The 15,561-nt window shown below is 46.4% G+C and overlaps 1 protein-coding gene across 3 annotated transcripts in view; it reads left to right on the top strand.

Annotated features, from left to right (window-relative positions):
- Positions 1–15,561, top strand: part of TUT7 (terminal uridylyl transferase 7) — a 2,420,963-nt gene that overhangs the window by 628,266 nt on the left and 1,777,136 nt on the right. For all 3 annotated transcript variants that reach the window (XM_069625717.1, XM_069625718.1, XM_069625719.1), the window contains one exon: positions 8,285–8,336. In XM_069625717.1, the coding sequence (XP_069481818.1) occupies positions 8,285–8,336 (52 nt within the window). The remainder of the gene's footprint in view (positions 1–8,284; positions 8,337–15,561) is intronic.

The raw sequence follows: 15,561 nt of genomic DNA on the forward strand, positions 1-15,561 counted from the left end.
GCCCTGCCGCTCTTCTGCCAAGTCCCATCTCCTTTAGAGACATCAAATGGAGACTTCATGGCCACAATGAATGTCAGAGACCTAGCAGTCTATAAGACCCATAGGCCAGGCGATTAATAGAGAACTCGCCTTTAGCGATCATGGTCCCCCCTTTTGCACCTAAGCCTCAACTACGAATAATCAGTCTTTGACAAGTTCCCGCAACGTTTTTGTGCTAACTTGTGTCCTTAATGCAAAAACTTTCACAGGTGTTGCACTTAGAGACAAATAGAGTGTGATAGATATCTACAACGGTCATGTTCCTTCTTTATAGGAGAAACAGAGGACGACATGATCCATATGACCCCATTTTGGAGATACGGCGTCAAAGCATACACGATGGTGAACCGATCCCGCGTTCCCGATGTGTTTACGTCCCCGCCAAGAGTGACGGCTTCGCATCGGGCATGTCTATTCGATCTCGCGCACTGGACGCGATTGCGTGCACGTGATCACGTGATCGGATATCCCACGTGCACGTGATCACGTGAGCGGATATCTCGGCCGCGTGACCGTGCACAGGACCATAAAAGAATAACAGACACAGGGCAACGCAGTAGTGGATACGACTCGATTCGGGAAGGAACAAACCGACGAATGGAGGTAAGATGCGCCAACACCAATGTAGAAAAGCCAGATTTGGGAAACGGCATCTTTGCAGGACCTCTAATCTCTGACATAAGAGCAGAGGTCATTGCTAAAACCCAATTTGAAAACAATTAAAACAATTAAGGATAACAACAACTTAAACAAAAGCCTACCTCACTCTTAAAGGGCGATGGACCCATGAGAAATATTTGTATAGATGCAATATAGATGACAGCAGGCTCTTATAAACACCTTTTCTTTCAAATCACAGGGATAATATCCAGAAGAAAGAACGAAATAAGACCAACCTTGCTAGCATTTTGGCTATAAATTGGACACCACCGAAAAATCAAGCCGCTACCCTCGAATTACAACACAGAGGTATGATTCCCCATATAGAGGTGGTACTGATAGAAGTACCTTAGAATTCTCATTTTTTTAAAGTAGAAACTGTTGGTACATGAGACTGATTATAGTCCCCAATTTTTCTTGTTTTGTTGTCCATACAGGACTAGGAAGTAATTACCCTATCAAACCTTGGACACCCTCTACCATCTAACAGTGTTGAAGACACTGTTTAGGATACCTCAACTTGAAGTATTCGTCCTGAAGAAAGCGGCAACTCAAGAATCCCGCTGAAACCGGTTGACCATACAAGAGGCCTGGAGGGTAACCCAGACCCACACTCCCTTTCCAAAGAAAAACAAAGGGATTGTTTCAAGGAAACTTAATCTGTTATCCACACAATTTGCGGTTCAAATCTGAACCTTTGGGAGTTATGAAGAATTAATATCTTCACTTTCCACACAGCTTTTAACGAAAATTCTTTCCCCATGGTTATCTGGCCATTCAACCAGATACTCTGGGATCAGCACTCGTTGTTTTTTAACGATAAGACACACGAATTGGGGGCGACATATTAAAATTCAAGAATCGACCTCCAACCTGTGTGCACATACCAGACACCAGGAAAGTGTTTTTAGAGAGTACAGGGAGAAGATCTCGACACCTTTTGTAGTCGGCCCAACAGCACTAACTAGGAAGGAAGCAGCACTGGGCGCCCTGCTACGAGAGGGCGGGCATTTCCCTGGTAGGAACCTCTACCACAAGACACAACTGGCACTAGAGGAATACTGCGATCTGGCACAGAGGGAGGTGTGGTTATGGACAGACCACAGATGGCTAGGCGATACAGGGAGGCGGACAGGCCTGCCGTACCCTAGCCCGACTGGTTAAATTGGAATTCGGGAACGTACACATACCATATATCTGAATGCCCAATGGTTCAATAGCCCACAAAAATTGGGATATCAATAGGGTATTCTATGACTTGTACCAGGCTCAATATCAACCCAAAGGAAGGGCTTTGAGAGAGAGAGAGACAGAAAGCTATTTAAATAAAATACCCTCCTCTCCAATGCGATGCATTGGAGATACCACTAACAGTGGAAGAAATGCAGGAAGCTATTGAAGCACTCCCCCCCCCCCCTCCCCCCACCCCCCCGAGGCAAGGCCCCCAGCTCGGATGGGCTGAGCACCAAATTTTATAAAGAATTCTCTGGGATACTATGCCCTTATGTATTACAGCTGTGGGAGGCGGCACTGGTGCTAGGAGTGCTACCTGAGTCAGTATGGGAGGCAACCATCATACTACTGCTTAAACCGGACAAGGTGCCAGAAGAATGCTGATCCTATAGACCCCTATCCCTCATTAATACAGACGCCAAAATATCTGCCAAGATACTTGCATTGCGCCTATCCCACCTGATGACCCACATGGTACATCTTGACCAGGCGGGATTCAAACCAGGCTGATCGACGGCACTAGGCCTTAGACGTCTATACATCATCATGACCTGGACTACTTCCAATGCTCAAGCAGTGGCGGTATCGCTGGATATGCAAAAAGCATTTTACACTGTCTTGATCATTCCTCTTCCAGGTATTGACTAACTACGGGTTCGGACCCAGTTTCATATCCTGGTTGAAAATACTTTACACATCCCCACACGCCCTCGTCCAAACAAATGGTTGCGACTCCCCATGAATGCAACTGGGAGGGGGTACTAGACATGGGTGCCTGCTATCCCCGCTGTTATTTGCACTGATAATAGAGCTATTAGCAGACAAGATTTGGGCTGAACACAGCCAGGATGTCAGCGTAAGCAGTATTATCTTCAAAGAGGGGTCCCCCACCCCCCTGATTGCCTGGTTCACCTTTATCTGCTGCAGCAAACATAGCATGTTGAAGCAGACTTCACAACTATTCCTGAACTGTGGAAGGGCCATGAGGGCACAGTCTGCCTCTAAGGCTTCTATTATGAATTGGCTAGTGGACTGTATCAAATTCAGCTTTAAAGCAGTAGGTGCCAAGCAAGGTGACTGCGCATTCTACCAGAGGAAAGGCTGAGACAGCAAAGTTCCTTACTAATATCCTATTTGGAGATCTCGCAAAGAAGTGACCTAGAGATCAGTGAGTGGTAGCTCTACTGCATTGATAAGGATGCCAAATCGGATACCAGGGTGTAGGCCCAGCTATATTGAAAAACCCCTTCCAGTGAAACTGTCCTCAGGTCTCCTCTCCAGGGCACTTACTGCTTGCTACACTGTTTATATTCAATAAAAATGTGAATCTATAAAAGTTCCAGTGCTGGAAAATTCAAAGATACTAACTTGTAGGTGTAGTTTAAATGGATTGTCTCCTTCCACGAATTCCTCATCTTCTATATCTTCCATCCAGTGACGGCTGCTATGGAAAGGTTTTTTCTCAGCAGAGGGCCGCATGCTCCTCGATGGCCTCCTTCCACTCTCAAGCATGTTGTCCCCAACCGTATACATAGCAAGCACTGGGCTTGTTACTTCAGTTCAGTTTTTCCGCTGCACACTTCGCTTCAGATGGGTTCTTTGACTTTGTGTGAACAGTTGTTTTTCATAGAGCCGGTGCCTGTGGTAGAGAGGAACTGGTGGTGATACTCCCCCTTATTTTTTTGATTCCCCACATAGGATTGAGACCTGTCTTGGACATTAGATGCTTGAAGTTCCTCAGGAAGGACAAGTTCAAGATGGTTACTCTCTCAAATCCTCCAGGCCCTCCAGCTCCATGATTGGATGGTATCATGCCTATCCATCACAAGAAGTACCTGAGGTTCGCCATTGGCAGTTCTCATTTTCAGTTTTGGGTTCTGTCATCCGGTCTCACCTCCGCCCAAAGGGTTTTCAGTAAGTTGATGGCAGTAGTGGCAGCAAGTCTCAGGAGGCAAGGGATTCACATCTACCCCTACCTGGAAGATTTGCTGACCAGGGGCTGTTTGCCTGAACAGTTCCTGCAGCACCTCAGCATACCTGCCACTTACTCCACAAGATGGGCTTCTTCCTCGATTACTAGAAGTCCCACATGGTACATTCTCCAAAGCTTGTTCATTGGAGCAGTCCTGGATGCTTCCTTTGGGAAAGCCTTGCCACCAGAGTTGAGTGCTCATCACATTCAGCAGATGATCGTGAAGTTTTGGAATAACCGTATACAAAAAACGGTTCTCTGGGTAAAACATTTCTGTTTGCAGATCAAGGCTCGACGAAAAGTTTTGTTGCGATAGTTAAAATGGTAGTCCTAACCATTGGACACAGGATAGGGAGCTGCTCAGACCCTCTGGTGGGACACCCAAAACCTTCCCGGGGATGGAAAAAGGCATGGGTTGTGGTGGGTTGTCTGGCCACGGACTCCAGAAGGTATGGTGCCTAGTTCGGAGGGAGAAAGGAAGGAACACATTTCAGCTATATAAACGCAGTAGCCTTAGTGCTGCATGTGATGTTGTCACCAACAGCCTAAAGGATAAAGAGAGGGAAACCAACAGTATAGTCGTTGAGTACGGGAGGGGGATTCGATCCTGTAGTCATAAACCAAGCAACTTTGGTTAACATGCGCAGATTGGAGACATCCGGATTATTTCCTTTTGATTTATTCACCCTGGTGGCGCAAAACTCTTTTTGTATATCAGTATGCCCTTACGGTTAGGGAAGGCAGTTATTATCCCTGCTTATTAAGCCTTAATTGACCCTGTTTTCTGTTTTGGAATACCCAACATCTACCAGCCTACAATTTTCTAAGGTTGCGTGGTCTCATGGCATCCTGCATTTTTCTGGTGCCAGAGTCCCATCTGAGAATGAGGTCTCTTGAATGGGCCATCGTATCCCAGTGGTCACAGTTCTCTGGCAGAATGATGATTCTACTTCAGGTACCGAGCAACCCTTTGGAGCTGAGGGCAATCAGGCTAGAGTTGATGGGCTTTGTGCCCTCTGTACGGGGTAAGAATGTCCTGATGATAATGACAGCCAACACAGTGGCCATGCATTACCTCAACAAAAGATGGGGTGTGAGGTCAGTACCACTGTGCAGAGAGGCAATGCAGCTCTGGGTTTGGGCATTGCAAGAAGGAATCTCTCTCTCGCTGCTGTTCACTTGGCCGCAGAGAACACAGCGGCAGATGCTATGAGCAGGCAGAGCTCAGTCTCTCACGAGTGGGAGCTAGCTCAGAAAGTCCTTCAAGAGATTGTGGTCCTTTGGGGAACCCCTCAAGTGTATCTGTTTGTGTCCAGTGTCAACCGGAAGTGCAACCTGTTCTGCTCCAGGGAATTTCCTCCGAGAGGAGCTCTGGGAGATGCGTTTGTAGTGAACTGGGACTTTTCACACCTATATGCGTTTCCTCCAGTCATTCTTCACGTCATCAGGAGGTTGAGGAAGTTTGGGAAGTCCATGCCTCTGATAGCTTCGGATTGTGTCAGTTGGAGGTGGTACCCAGATTTTTGGGACATGTCCATCCCCTCTCCAATTAGTCATCCTCAAAGAGTACCAGCTGTTGCAGGGGGGGGTTGCATTCTTTACCCAGAAATCAGGACCCTGAACCTTCACCCCTGGTTTCTGAGGAGTTAAGATACAAAGATTGGGACCTTCAGGAAGACATAATGAATGTGTTGCTTTTGGCCAGAAGACCAGCGACAAATTATGATGCAAGTCATTTATAAGACGCCTGTACACAAGTGTTTCTGTACTGCTGCCATTGGAACACATTTTGCAGTTGGTACAGATCTAAGAATGTAGACGCTTTCACCTGTGACGCACCAGTGGTGCTGTCTTGTTTACTTCATTTGGCCCATCAGGGGCTCCAGGTTGCGACTGCAAAAGGCTATCTGGCATCACTGTCTATTTTTAAGGTGTTCGCCAGAACAGGGATCGTTCTTTAAGATCCCTATTGTCGTCCAATTCTGAAGGGACTAACTAATGTTTTCCCTCCTGTTCCGTTCATTGTTCTCGTGTGGGATCTGAACCTGATGTTAAAATTCCTTGTGGGTGCTGTGTTAGAGCCCCTTCATGTCCTGTAAGGATGCTGACCCTCAAAATAGTCTTCTTAATGGCCATTTACCTGGTGTCCAGTCAACTCGTCGAAAAAAAACTGGTCGACTGCAATTTGGTCGACGCAATTTGGTCGAAAACCATTTCGTCAATTTTTTTTTATTTATATATTTATTTTTTGGGTTTTCGTTTTGTTAAAAAATGGGTTTTTAGAGAAAAAAAGGGGGTTGGGGGGGGACCCCCCCAAAAAAAAAAAAAGGGTTAAAATAGAAAAAAAAAAAATTCGACGAAATGGTTTTCGACCAATTTGATTCGACCATTTGTCTGGTCGACCAATTTTTTTCGACGAATTGACTGGCAACCCCATTACCTCGGTTCGTAGAGTCGGTGAATTACAAGCATCCGTTTACCACCTTTTACAAGGAGAAGGTTTTGTTAAGGGTCCGCCCCCTCCTTTCTTCCTAAGGTATTTTCAGAATTCCATCTAGCATAACAGATTGCGCTTCCTACCTTTTACCCGCCACCACATCCCTCCAAGGAGGAGGAGAGACTTCATTGTCTTGATCCGAAGAGTGCCTTGAGCTTTTAAATCTCTAGAATGGCAAAGCTTAGGCAAGATGACCACCCTTTTGTGGGGTATGCTGGTCATAAGCTAGGTTTAGCTGTAACCAAGCAGACCTGGTCCAGCTGGATTATTCTTCGCATATCAGAATGCTACAACCTAGCGGGGAAAGACATCCGGGTTCAATTATGAGCACACTCAACTAGGGGTGTGGCTACTTCATTGGCTTTAGAGAGACTGGTTCCAGTGTAGTGCTCAAACTTTGTCCTCTCTTCATACTTTCACATACCGTTTTTGCCTGGAATTTGCATCGAGTCAGGAGGCGAGTTTTGGGAAAGCTGTTTTACAAAGCGTTAATGAAAGATACATTCTCTGTTCCCACCACCAGTAACATGCTGCTTTGGGAGTTTATCAAAGATGAGGAATATGTTGGAGGACACAATCCATTCGAAGAACAAATTACTTAACCCTGGTAATGTTCCTTAACTGGATGGTCCTCCCACAAATTCCTCAATGCCCCTCCCGTACTGCCCCTCAGGAGACTTTACGTACAGAACACCTTCCTCTCCTCCGTCTTGCCATTCCATGGCCTCGCGAACATCAGTACTTTTGAGAGAGGAAAAACTAGATCTGAAGTAACGGGTGCACTACGTGCTATATATACAGTCGATGACGTCCCGGTGGAGAGCAGACTGAGGCTGTCGAGGGGCACGATTCGATGACACACGGCACCTTCTGCTGAGAAAGGTTTCCGAAGCAGCTGACGCTGGATGGAAGATATCAAAGATGAGAAATACGTGGGAGGAACATCCACTCAAAAGAACATTACCAGGTGTAAGTAATTTGTTCTTTGAAATCGTTAGTTCATAGATCCACATGCGACCCACATCATGGAGGTTGCATTTGACTTTCTTACATGGTTCCATTCTGGGGTGTGAGGTGGTGGGGGTGAAGTTAAGCCTTCTGCAGGGCTGGTGGCACTTGGGATAAAATAAGCCATATCAGCTGTAAAAAAATGCCTTTATATAAGGCTCTTATGTAATGTTTAACATATATATGTACTGCCATGAGACATTTCTTTTTGCTTTTTAGCTAGGTGATGGGTACTCCTTAACCATGTTACTCTATAAAATAGACTAATACTGAAGAACTATACTTGCAGGTAATTCACTTTGATGTACTCTCCGTTGTGTTTCTTGCACCCATACTCCATTGTTCCTCCTTAAGGACTTACCTTTCATTTGCTAAATTACATAGTCCTTTCATCTTTGGTATGCACAGAGTGAAGAACCAATGTTTTCAAAGCTGGTGTTAGTGTTGTGCTTGGCAGCAGAGAATTGGCTTTCGTTAGGTCTCTTGCCACATGCTTTCCTGATGTTCAGATGTATTCTGTGCAAAGTTGATGTTGTCTCCTGGTACTTGGATGGAATATTCCCTTTTGTATGGAGGACAGAGGACTATGGACTGGAAGTACAAGGTTTACCACAGTCCTTAACGTTTACTTAAGTGTAACACATTTTGTACATAGATCTGTGGCAAATGTGAATTCTGGGTCTGTGAATATTCAGAAGTCAAAGCCCAAAGCAAAATCATATTAAGTAATGCTTCCAAGGCATTAGCTGGCCATCGTTGTTAATTTGAAAGTGAATACCTTTGAACAAATGCTGAAAACTGGTCCTAAATCGATTCATTATTAATTTGACTGCTTACGTTTCTTTTTGACTGATTTTTGTCTTTATTTTGTTCAGATGACTCAACCAGATGCTCTTTTACTTGTTCAAGAAAGCTTAAAGAATTGTGGTAAGACAATAAATATCGTTAACTGTTTAGCATTGTTTGAGAACATATATGTAATTGGTCCATAAAATAAAACCAGGTTTTGTTTCTCTGGCCTTTTATCTTTGTTAGTCTCTGCTCCTATTTCTAGTACCCTTTCCTCCACACTTAGAGATGGCCTTTTCCGGTAAGGGAACTGCACCAGGCATGATGGGAAGTGTGCTGTGCACATGTGCATGCACACCTTCTACACTGAACCCCCCACCCCCCACATGCTCCTATCAAGTGTTTTTGTCTATTTTCTATGGATCAATGGTGGTGCACATAACGTGGGCACTGCAGCACCACAGCCATGACTCTAGATGCAAGAGAAATGCTATAGTATAATTGGCTGGCATGAATTGATAAGCCCATATTGCTGTGTGGCTGCAATGCTAGGCTCTGGCCAGGGTTCAAGTGCGCTCAGCGACGCGTCCCTCATGAAGACAAGGCACGTTTACCTGGGAACCAGAATTAGCGATCAAGTGGGTGCTTGCAGTACGACCAAAGACAGTTGGTTTTATGTCATGATCCTGCCCAAAGGAGGCAGCTCCTCCAAGAGACCACCCTTTTATGTCTGACCCATAGCGTCCTACAAAAGCTGGGCTTTTTGGCCCATCAGGTGCAGTTCATCCTACACCCACACACCCCTACACCTTTCCTTTTCCGGGTGAAAAGGCTGCATCCTGTTATGTTGTTTCCTGAGCAATCGTTTATTAAAGACAGCCCAGGAAACGTGGTTGGAAGACCAAATGCCAGGATGGAGAGATCCAGTGCAGTCAAAGGATGTCATATGAGCAGACATAGTGGAATTGTACAGACCTAGCATTGTGCTGTTAAGCAATGCCCCACCCAAGGTCGGGGGATGTTCTGTTAGGAAGCTAATTGTAACATGTCATGCTCTTTTTCTCTATGAACCTCATTAAGTAAACACCTATACAAACTCCCAAGATTTCTGTGCTGTGGGATACGCCTCCATTTTCTCAGTCAGTTTCTGCTCAGCCGTATGAAAGTAAACAGGACTGCTGCCTTTGCTTGGTGTCCCTATTGAATTTATTGTCTGCCATAAACACATCTGTCCCCAACTGTCCGTCCTTTCCACTGAACAGTTGGGATTGGAGCATCAAATGAAACCTGCAGTCATTGTTTGACCTGTTTTTACATTTAGTTCCAGCATCTATCCCTTGTTTTAGTTTTTAGTCCCAATTTCCTGTGGCAGTCGTTTGCTTTTCTGAGGTGCCTTGGCCCAGATCAACAGACCTCTGCATAGCCTAGGAGAATCTCATTCATAGCCCTGTGGTCCCACATAGTACAGTGGGAAGAATTCTGCCAAAGCCCCCACATTAATGATTCCATTTAGTACCTCCTTTATTTTTTTTTTGGTTTGGCTTGCGCCATCTTGCACAGTTGATTCGTTCACTGTGGTTCACCAAGATGGGAGGGACTTCAAGAGCTGTATTCAGGGTGTAATAGTGAATATTAGTGATTCTCACTTTATTCCTAATTCTGTTGCATGCACAGAGTGACCTCAGACTGTGGTTTGCAGTGAGATACCACGTTAAGGTGGATAATATTTGCTGGGTATAGGGTTTCACAACACAGAACAGTTGGGGTTAACACCCAGGCATTGTTCAGAGGGGCTTTTGGGGCATATAAATAAACCCCTCAGTTTCAGCAGCTGGAAAAGCTACACAAAAGCTTTTAATGCTGTGCCTATGCTAAGGGCCTTTATAGCTGCATAGGTAGCTGTCAGTGCAGTGAATACTTTAGCCATGAACCCCAGCTCCACCTAGGGGCATCCACTATTTCTTCGTTGAAAAAGTGGAAAGGAGGGACTAAACTTTAGAAACTAGGAGCTGCACAATGGCAACCAGTAGCCACATTGGTAGGTCTCTAAGCCATAGTAAACCTGAACAAAGACATCCTTCACCAAGCCCCCCAGTAGGTGTGGAATGATGCCTTTTGGAGGTTTCTACCAGGAATGTCCTTGGCCGAAGGGAACATCCAGGTTCACATATTTTTTTGCTTACTTCATGATGTCCAGTTTCGCTGGCTTTTTTGCCTTTTAATGGTATACTTTCTCCTCTACTGATATCGGTCCGGTCTCTCCAGCTCTTGTAGACCCCTCAAAATTGATAGATTTTAGCATCCCTTTTTCTGTGGGTGACTTGGCCTTCTGTATCCTCTGCAGACTGCCTGCCAATGCAGTCAGGTCCCAGAACCCTTTACATTTTTAGCAGTGGCTTACATCGGACTCTAGCCTAACCAACATCGGAACACTCGCTGCTCACATTTCCTGGCCTACCTCTCTGCCAGGCTTCAGCAGCTACCACCTATGTCGCCTCTTACAGGTTTCCACTCTCCACTGCTTCTCCCCTCTATGCTGTGTGCTTCCCCTTTTCATGACATTGCATCATTGGTGGGGAGTCCCATGATCTGTTCATACTGGTACACTGATCTCTACCTCTTGTTCGTGCTCCATCATTTTGTACTGCTGACCTAACATGGTGTATCAAGGGGACTGTGTAAAATCACATGCTTTTTGACAGCCTACTAATCAGTATACACGGGTGTTCACGCTCATGAACAGGCAGGGTGCTCGTTGGGGTGGGGGAGAGGGGGGTGAGACATGGCTCCTTATAAAAGGATTGAGCATTTTATCCAAGGTGTGGGAGTAATGAACTGGCCATTGAGTGGTGTAGATTCTTGTAGAACGAGGTGGTAGAGGAGAGAGATTGCAGAGGGGGGAAAGGCGCATTGTAGAGCTGGCCAGTAGTAATATCAAATAGTTGAACATAAGATGATGGCAGATTGGGGAAGCTGGTTGGAGAAGTGAGACTGAGGAAAAGGGGAACTAGAAGGCTGCTGGAAACGGGTAAAATCAGAAGTGGCATATTTAGAAGGGCTGTTTAGGCTGGGTGGTAGGAGAAAACCTTCAGGTAACGGAGAGAAGATACCAGTTGGTGGTTGTGAAAGATTGTAAAGAGGACAGAGGGAACACCAGGAAAAGAGCAACAGGATAAAGGAATGTCAAAATAACTGGGAAGTTGCAAAATGAGATCCAGGGAAAGGAGTTTGGAGGCAGCAGAGAGAATAGAAAGGAGCATTATCAGTGGCAAGACTGGAGAATTGGTTGAAAAGGTGTTGAGTGGGGAAGACAGGCACACTCCAAGTCCGGCTATTGAGAGTGGGGATGAGTAGATGTATGCACATGTGATAGTGTTGAGAAGGTTCAGGAGAATGAGAGCAGATGGGATGAGGTGCAGGACACAGCCTCTTATGCACAAGGATGTTGTAATATATTGAGGAGGAAAGTGAAGACAAGCTGTTCATGAGTAAGGCCATGATCGAAAGACAGGGCAGCGGCTAGAACCTAAAATTCAAGTCTGTAGCCTAAGCTGTTTGGTTCATGTTTCCTTCTGCATGTTTGCAGCTTTGTGTGTTTCTTTATGTGGATGCTGTGAGGAACCTGAGGGCGTCCTCACTTCTTTTTCGCTGGCATCCTCTGCTTAGGTGGCCAGAGAAAGGCCATTGCTTTTGGATGCCGAACCTGGGTGTGGATATGGGAGGGAGGATCACCTGGGTGGAGGGAACTTGGGGAGAGGGCGTCCTTGGGTGAGACATGGTATCCCCCATCCCCCATTCCCTTTTCACAAGGAACCTTCTGTCCCAACAGCCTTTGTAGCTTACTGTCAAATTGCCATTGTTATACTGGGACGAGGAAGAGATCAACTAGTACGATGCAACCTCATTTAGGCGGGATAAACGCACATCAACTTCCTCTTGTTAGTACAGATAATTATCAGCTCAGTACCAAAATGAGAGGGGAACAACCAGGAGTTATGCACACTTCCATTCATTCACACCACTTTGGTACTGAGACGAGGAAGATTGCTTTGGAGAAATTAAATTGTAATGGCCAAGCATGTCCAGCATGGTCAGGCAATTAAAGTGAAGGACTCACACCTGCAGTCATTTAACAAGTCCCAGGTGTATAACAATGGTGAATGCTCAGCAGAGGGGGAGAGACGACCTGGAGAGCAGGATGTGCCTTGGAGAAGCAGAGCGAGCTGGAGAGGAACTGGCTTGAGGGAAGCCTGTCTGAGTAGAGTGCAACAGAGATGCTGGTGTCAAGGCTGGCTTGAGAGGGTCGACAATTCTGCTGTCTTCCCTGCCCGGTGTCCATAGCATGAGTGTGGGACACCAAAGCCTCCCGATCGCTGCAGGTCTCTGAGGGAGTGAGAGGTTCTCAAAGTAGCTCCCACTGGGGAAGAGCTGGGGTTAACACCACAGAGTGAGTTGTGAGAGATACAAGTTGTGGCAAATCCAAAAAACTGCCAAGGAGAATCTGAAATAAATGTGGGCCAAAGATAAAGTTGTGGGAGACAAGTTTTGGCAAAGCCAAACAGATTGCCAAGAAGAATGTGAAATAAGTATTGCCCAAAGATACAGGAGCCCAGAGAACTACAGGTTAAGAGAGAAAACCTATATTGGCAAAACCCTGAAGAATACAGAAGCATAAAAAAGTGCCTAAGGTTATCAGTTGCAAGACCTGTAATACATGGACCGTGTGGTCTGACAACTGCGCCTAGACCGAGTGACCCCTACTTGGAAAGAGCCAAAGAAAACAAATGTAAAGAAGCTTGTATTTTACAACAGTTGCTGAAGTGAATGGTAAATGCAGAAACGGAGCAACCCATGTGAACTATTGAAAAGCCTGGCTGACCAAAGATTTGAACTGATTGGTTTTGGGAAGATGAAAGAGCTGGATTCTTGAGGGAAGGGAAACCCAAGACTTTGAACTGTATTGACTCTTGGGGAAGTCAACACTGATACCTTTCTTTTGGAAGCCAGAAGATTTGAACTGCTATTTGTTCATCTTTTCTTTCTTTTTTGTTGAAAGCAGGACATTTGAGCTCTTGGAAAAGAGAACCTCTGAGACCTTAAATCGAGAAAAGCCTGGAGGACCAAGAAGTTTTGGAATTGGTGTATTAAAACTAGAAGATCTGCATTGGTATTGTCCTTTTTGCAAGCTGAAAGGGATATGTACTCTTGGGAATGGGAACCTCAAGACTTTGTGAATTGGGTTGCACACTTGGGGAAGGGAACCCCAAGGCCTTTTTAACTGTTCTGAACTTGGGAAAGCGGAGTATAAGCCAGGAGCTGGAAGAAGCTTAGAACTTTATTTGTTAACACTATTAATTTGGCTGCTGACATCCCTATGCATTGTATTTGGTTAGTAGCGAGGGCAAGTATAGGTTTTGGACATAGACTGAATTTTTAGTTGAACTTATTGACACAGAATATCCTTACTTTTCAGCAAGTAGGCATTACTCCATCCTGACAAGTTGAATCTGTTGTCTGTGTCTTACTTTATGATGCCTTCACAATACCAAACTCCGGCTTCATCTGTTCTCTGGCCTCATGTGCAAGTGCAGAAAGCAAATGATATGATATGATTGTTTATTTATATAGCGCCTATACAAAATGTGTTTCAAAGCGCTTCAAGGCAAGGGAGGGAACAAGGGAAAATACAACCACATTCTTACAGGCCATGAACAATAAGTATGTGAAATTAACTATCGTACTCGGCCTGACGATATTTCAGATAGTGCTGGAGGGGTCGTGGGGAGGAAAAAACAGTAATGGGGGGGTGGAGGAAACAGACAAGGTTGCTATCATATTGGGTCCAGGGACAATTCTGATAGAGTAAGTGCATAGAAGAAAGTAAGGGGAGGAGATAGGAAAAGGGAGAAGGGAAAGGAGGAGAGAAAAGAGAGTAAGCAGTCAAAAAGTGGAGAAGCAAGAGTGGAGAGCGAATACAATTGCAGATGTCAGTAGTAACACATAATGTTGCAAGCCAGGATACAAGATGAAGATGGGAACAGCATGATTCAGGGCCACCATGAGTACAAGATGCAAAGGAAGTCCAGCATGAGAGTTGAGAAAGAGTGACACACCGTGAATGAATGAAGTCCATAAAAGTCAAATCCAGCATTGGCCACAAGACGGTGATGGTGAAGGAAGGCACCAGGTGGGTGGGGCTTGCTAAGTGGTGAAAAAGAGCAGACAGGAAGGCACGAGGTGGGCGTGGCTTGCTAAGTGGTGAAAGAGCGGCAAGCAGGAAGGCACCAGATGGGCGGGGCTTTTTAAGTGGTGAAAAAGAGCGGCAAGCAGGAAGGCACCAGGTGGGCGTGGCTTGCTAAGTGGTGAAAGATCGGCAAGCAGGAAGGCACCAGGTGGGCGTGGCTTGCTAAGTGGTGAAAGAGCGGCAAGCAGGAAGGCACCAGGTGGGCGGGGCTTGCTAAGTGGTGAAAAAGAGCGGCGCGCAGGAAGGCACCAGGTGGGCGGGGCTTGCTAAGTGGTGAAAAAGAGCGGCAAGCAGGAAGGCACCAGGTGGGCGGGGCTTAGGCCAGGTGACCTAGATCCACTTGCACCTGCTCCCCATCTGCAAAGGAAAAGAGGCTGGAGGGCTCCTTAGGTAGGGAAACGGAGCGGCAAGTAGGAAGGCACCAGGTGGGCGGGGCTTGCGAAGTGGTGGAAAAGAGCGGCAAGCAGGAAGGCACCAGGTGGGCGGGGCTTGCTAACTGTTGAAAAAGAGCAGCAGGCAGGAAGGCACCAGTTGGGCGGGGTTTAGGCCAGATGACCTGGATCCACTTGCACCTGCTCCCCATCTGCAAAGGAAAAGAAGCTGGAGGGCTCCTTAAGTAGGGAAACAGAGCGGAAAGCAGGAAGGCACCAGGTGGGCGGGGCTTGCTAAGTGGTGAAAAAGAGCGGCAAGCAGGAAGGCACCAGATGGGCGTGGCTTGCTAAGTGGTGAAAGAGCGGCGCGCAGGAAGGCACCAGGTGGGCGGGGCTTAGGCCAGGTGACCTAGATCCACTTGCACCTGCTCCCCATCTGCAAAGGAAAAGAGGCTGGAGGGCTCCTTAGGTAGGGAAACGGAGCGGCAAGCAGGAAGGCACCAGGTGGGCGGGGCTTGCGAAGTGGTGGAAAAGAGCGGCAAGCAGGAAGGCACCAGGTGAGCGGGGCTTGCTAAGTGGTGAAAAAAGAGCGGCAGGCAGGAAGGCACCAGTTGGGCGGGGTTTAGGCCAAGTGACCTATATCCACTTGCACCTGCTCCCCATCTGCAAAGGAAAAAAAGCTGGAGGCAGTCTTTTCCCTGAGGCAAAGATGAGTAGCAGGTGGCCTCAAACTACAGAACAAAGAGTC

The sequence above is a fragment of the Ambystoma mexicanum genome, chromosome 6p, assembly GCF_040938575.1.
Source record: "Ambystoma mexicanum isolate Mex_15411 chromosome 6p, UKY_AmexF1_1, whole genome shotgun sequence".
In the NCBI taxonomy this organism is placed as follows: Eukaryota; Metazoa; Chordata; class Amphibia; order Caudata; family Ambystomatidae; genus Ambystoma; species Ambystoma mexicanum.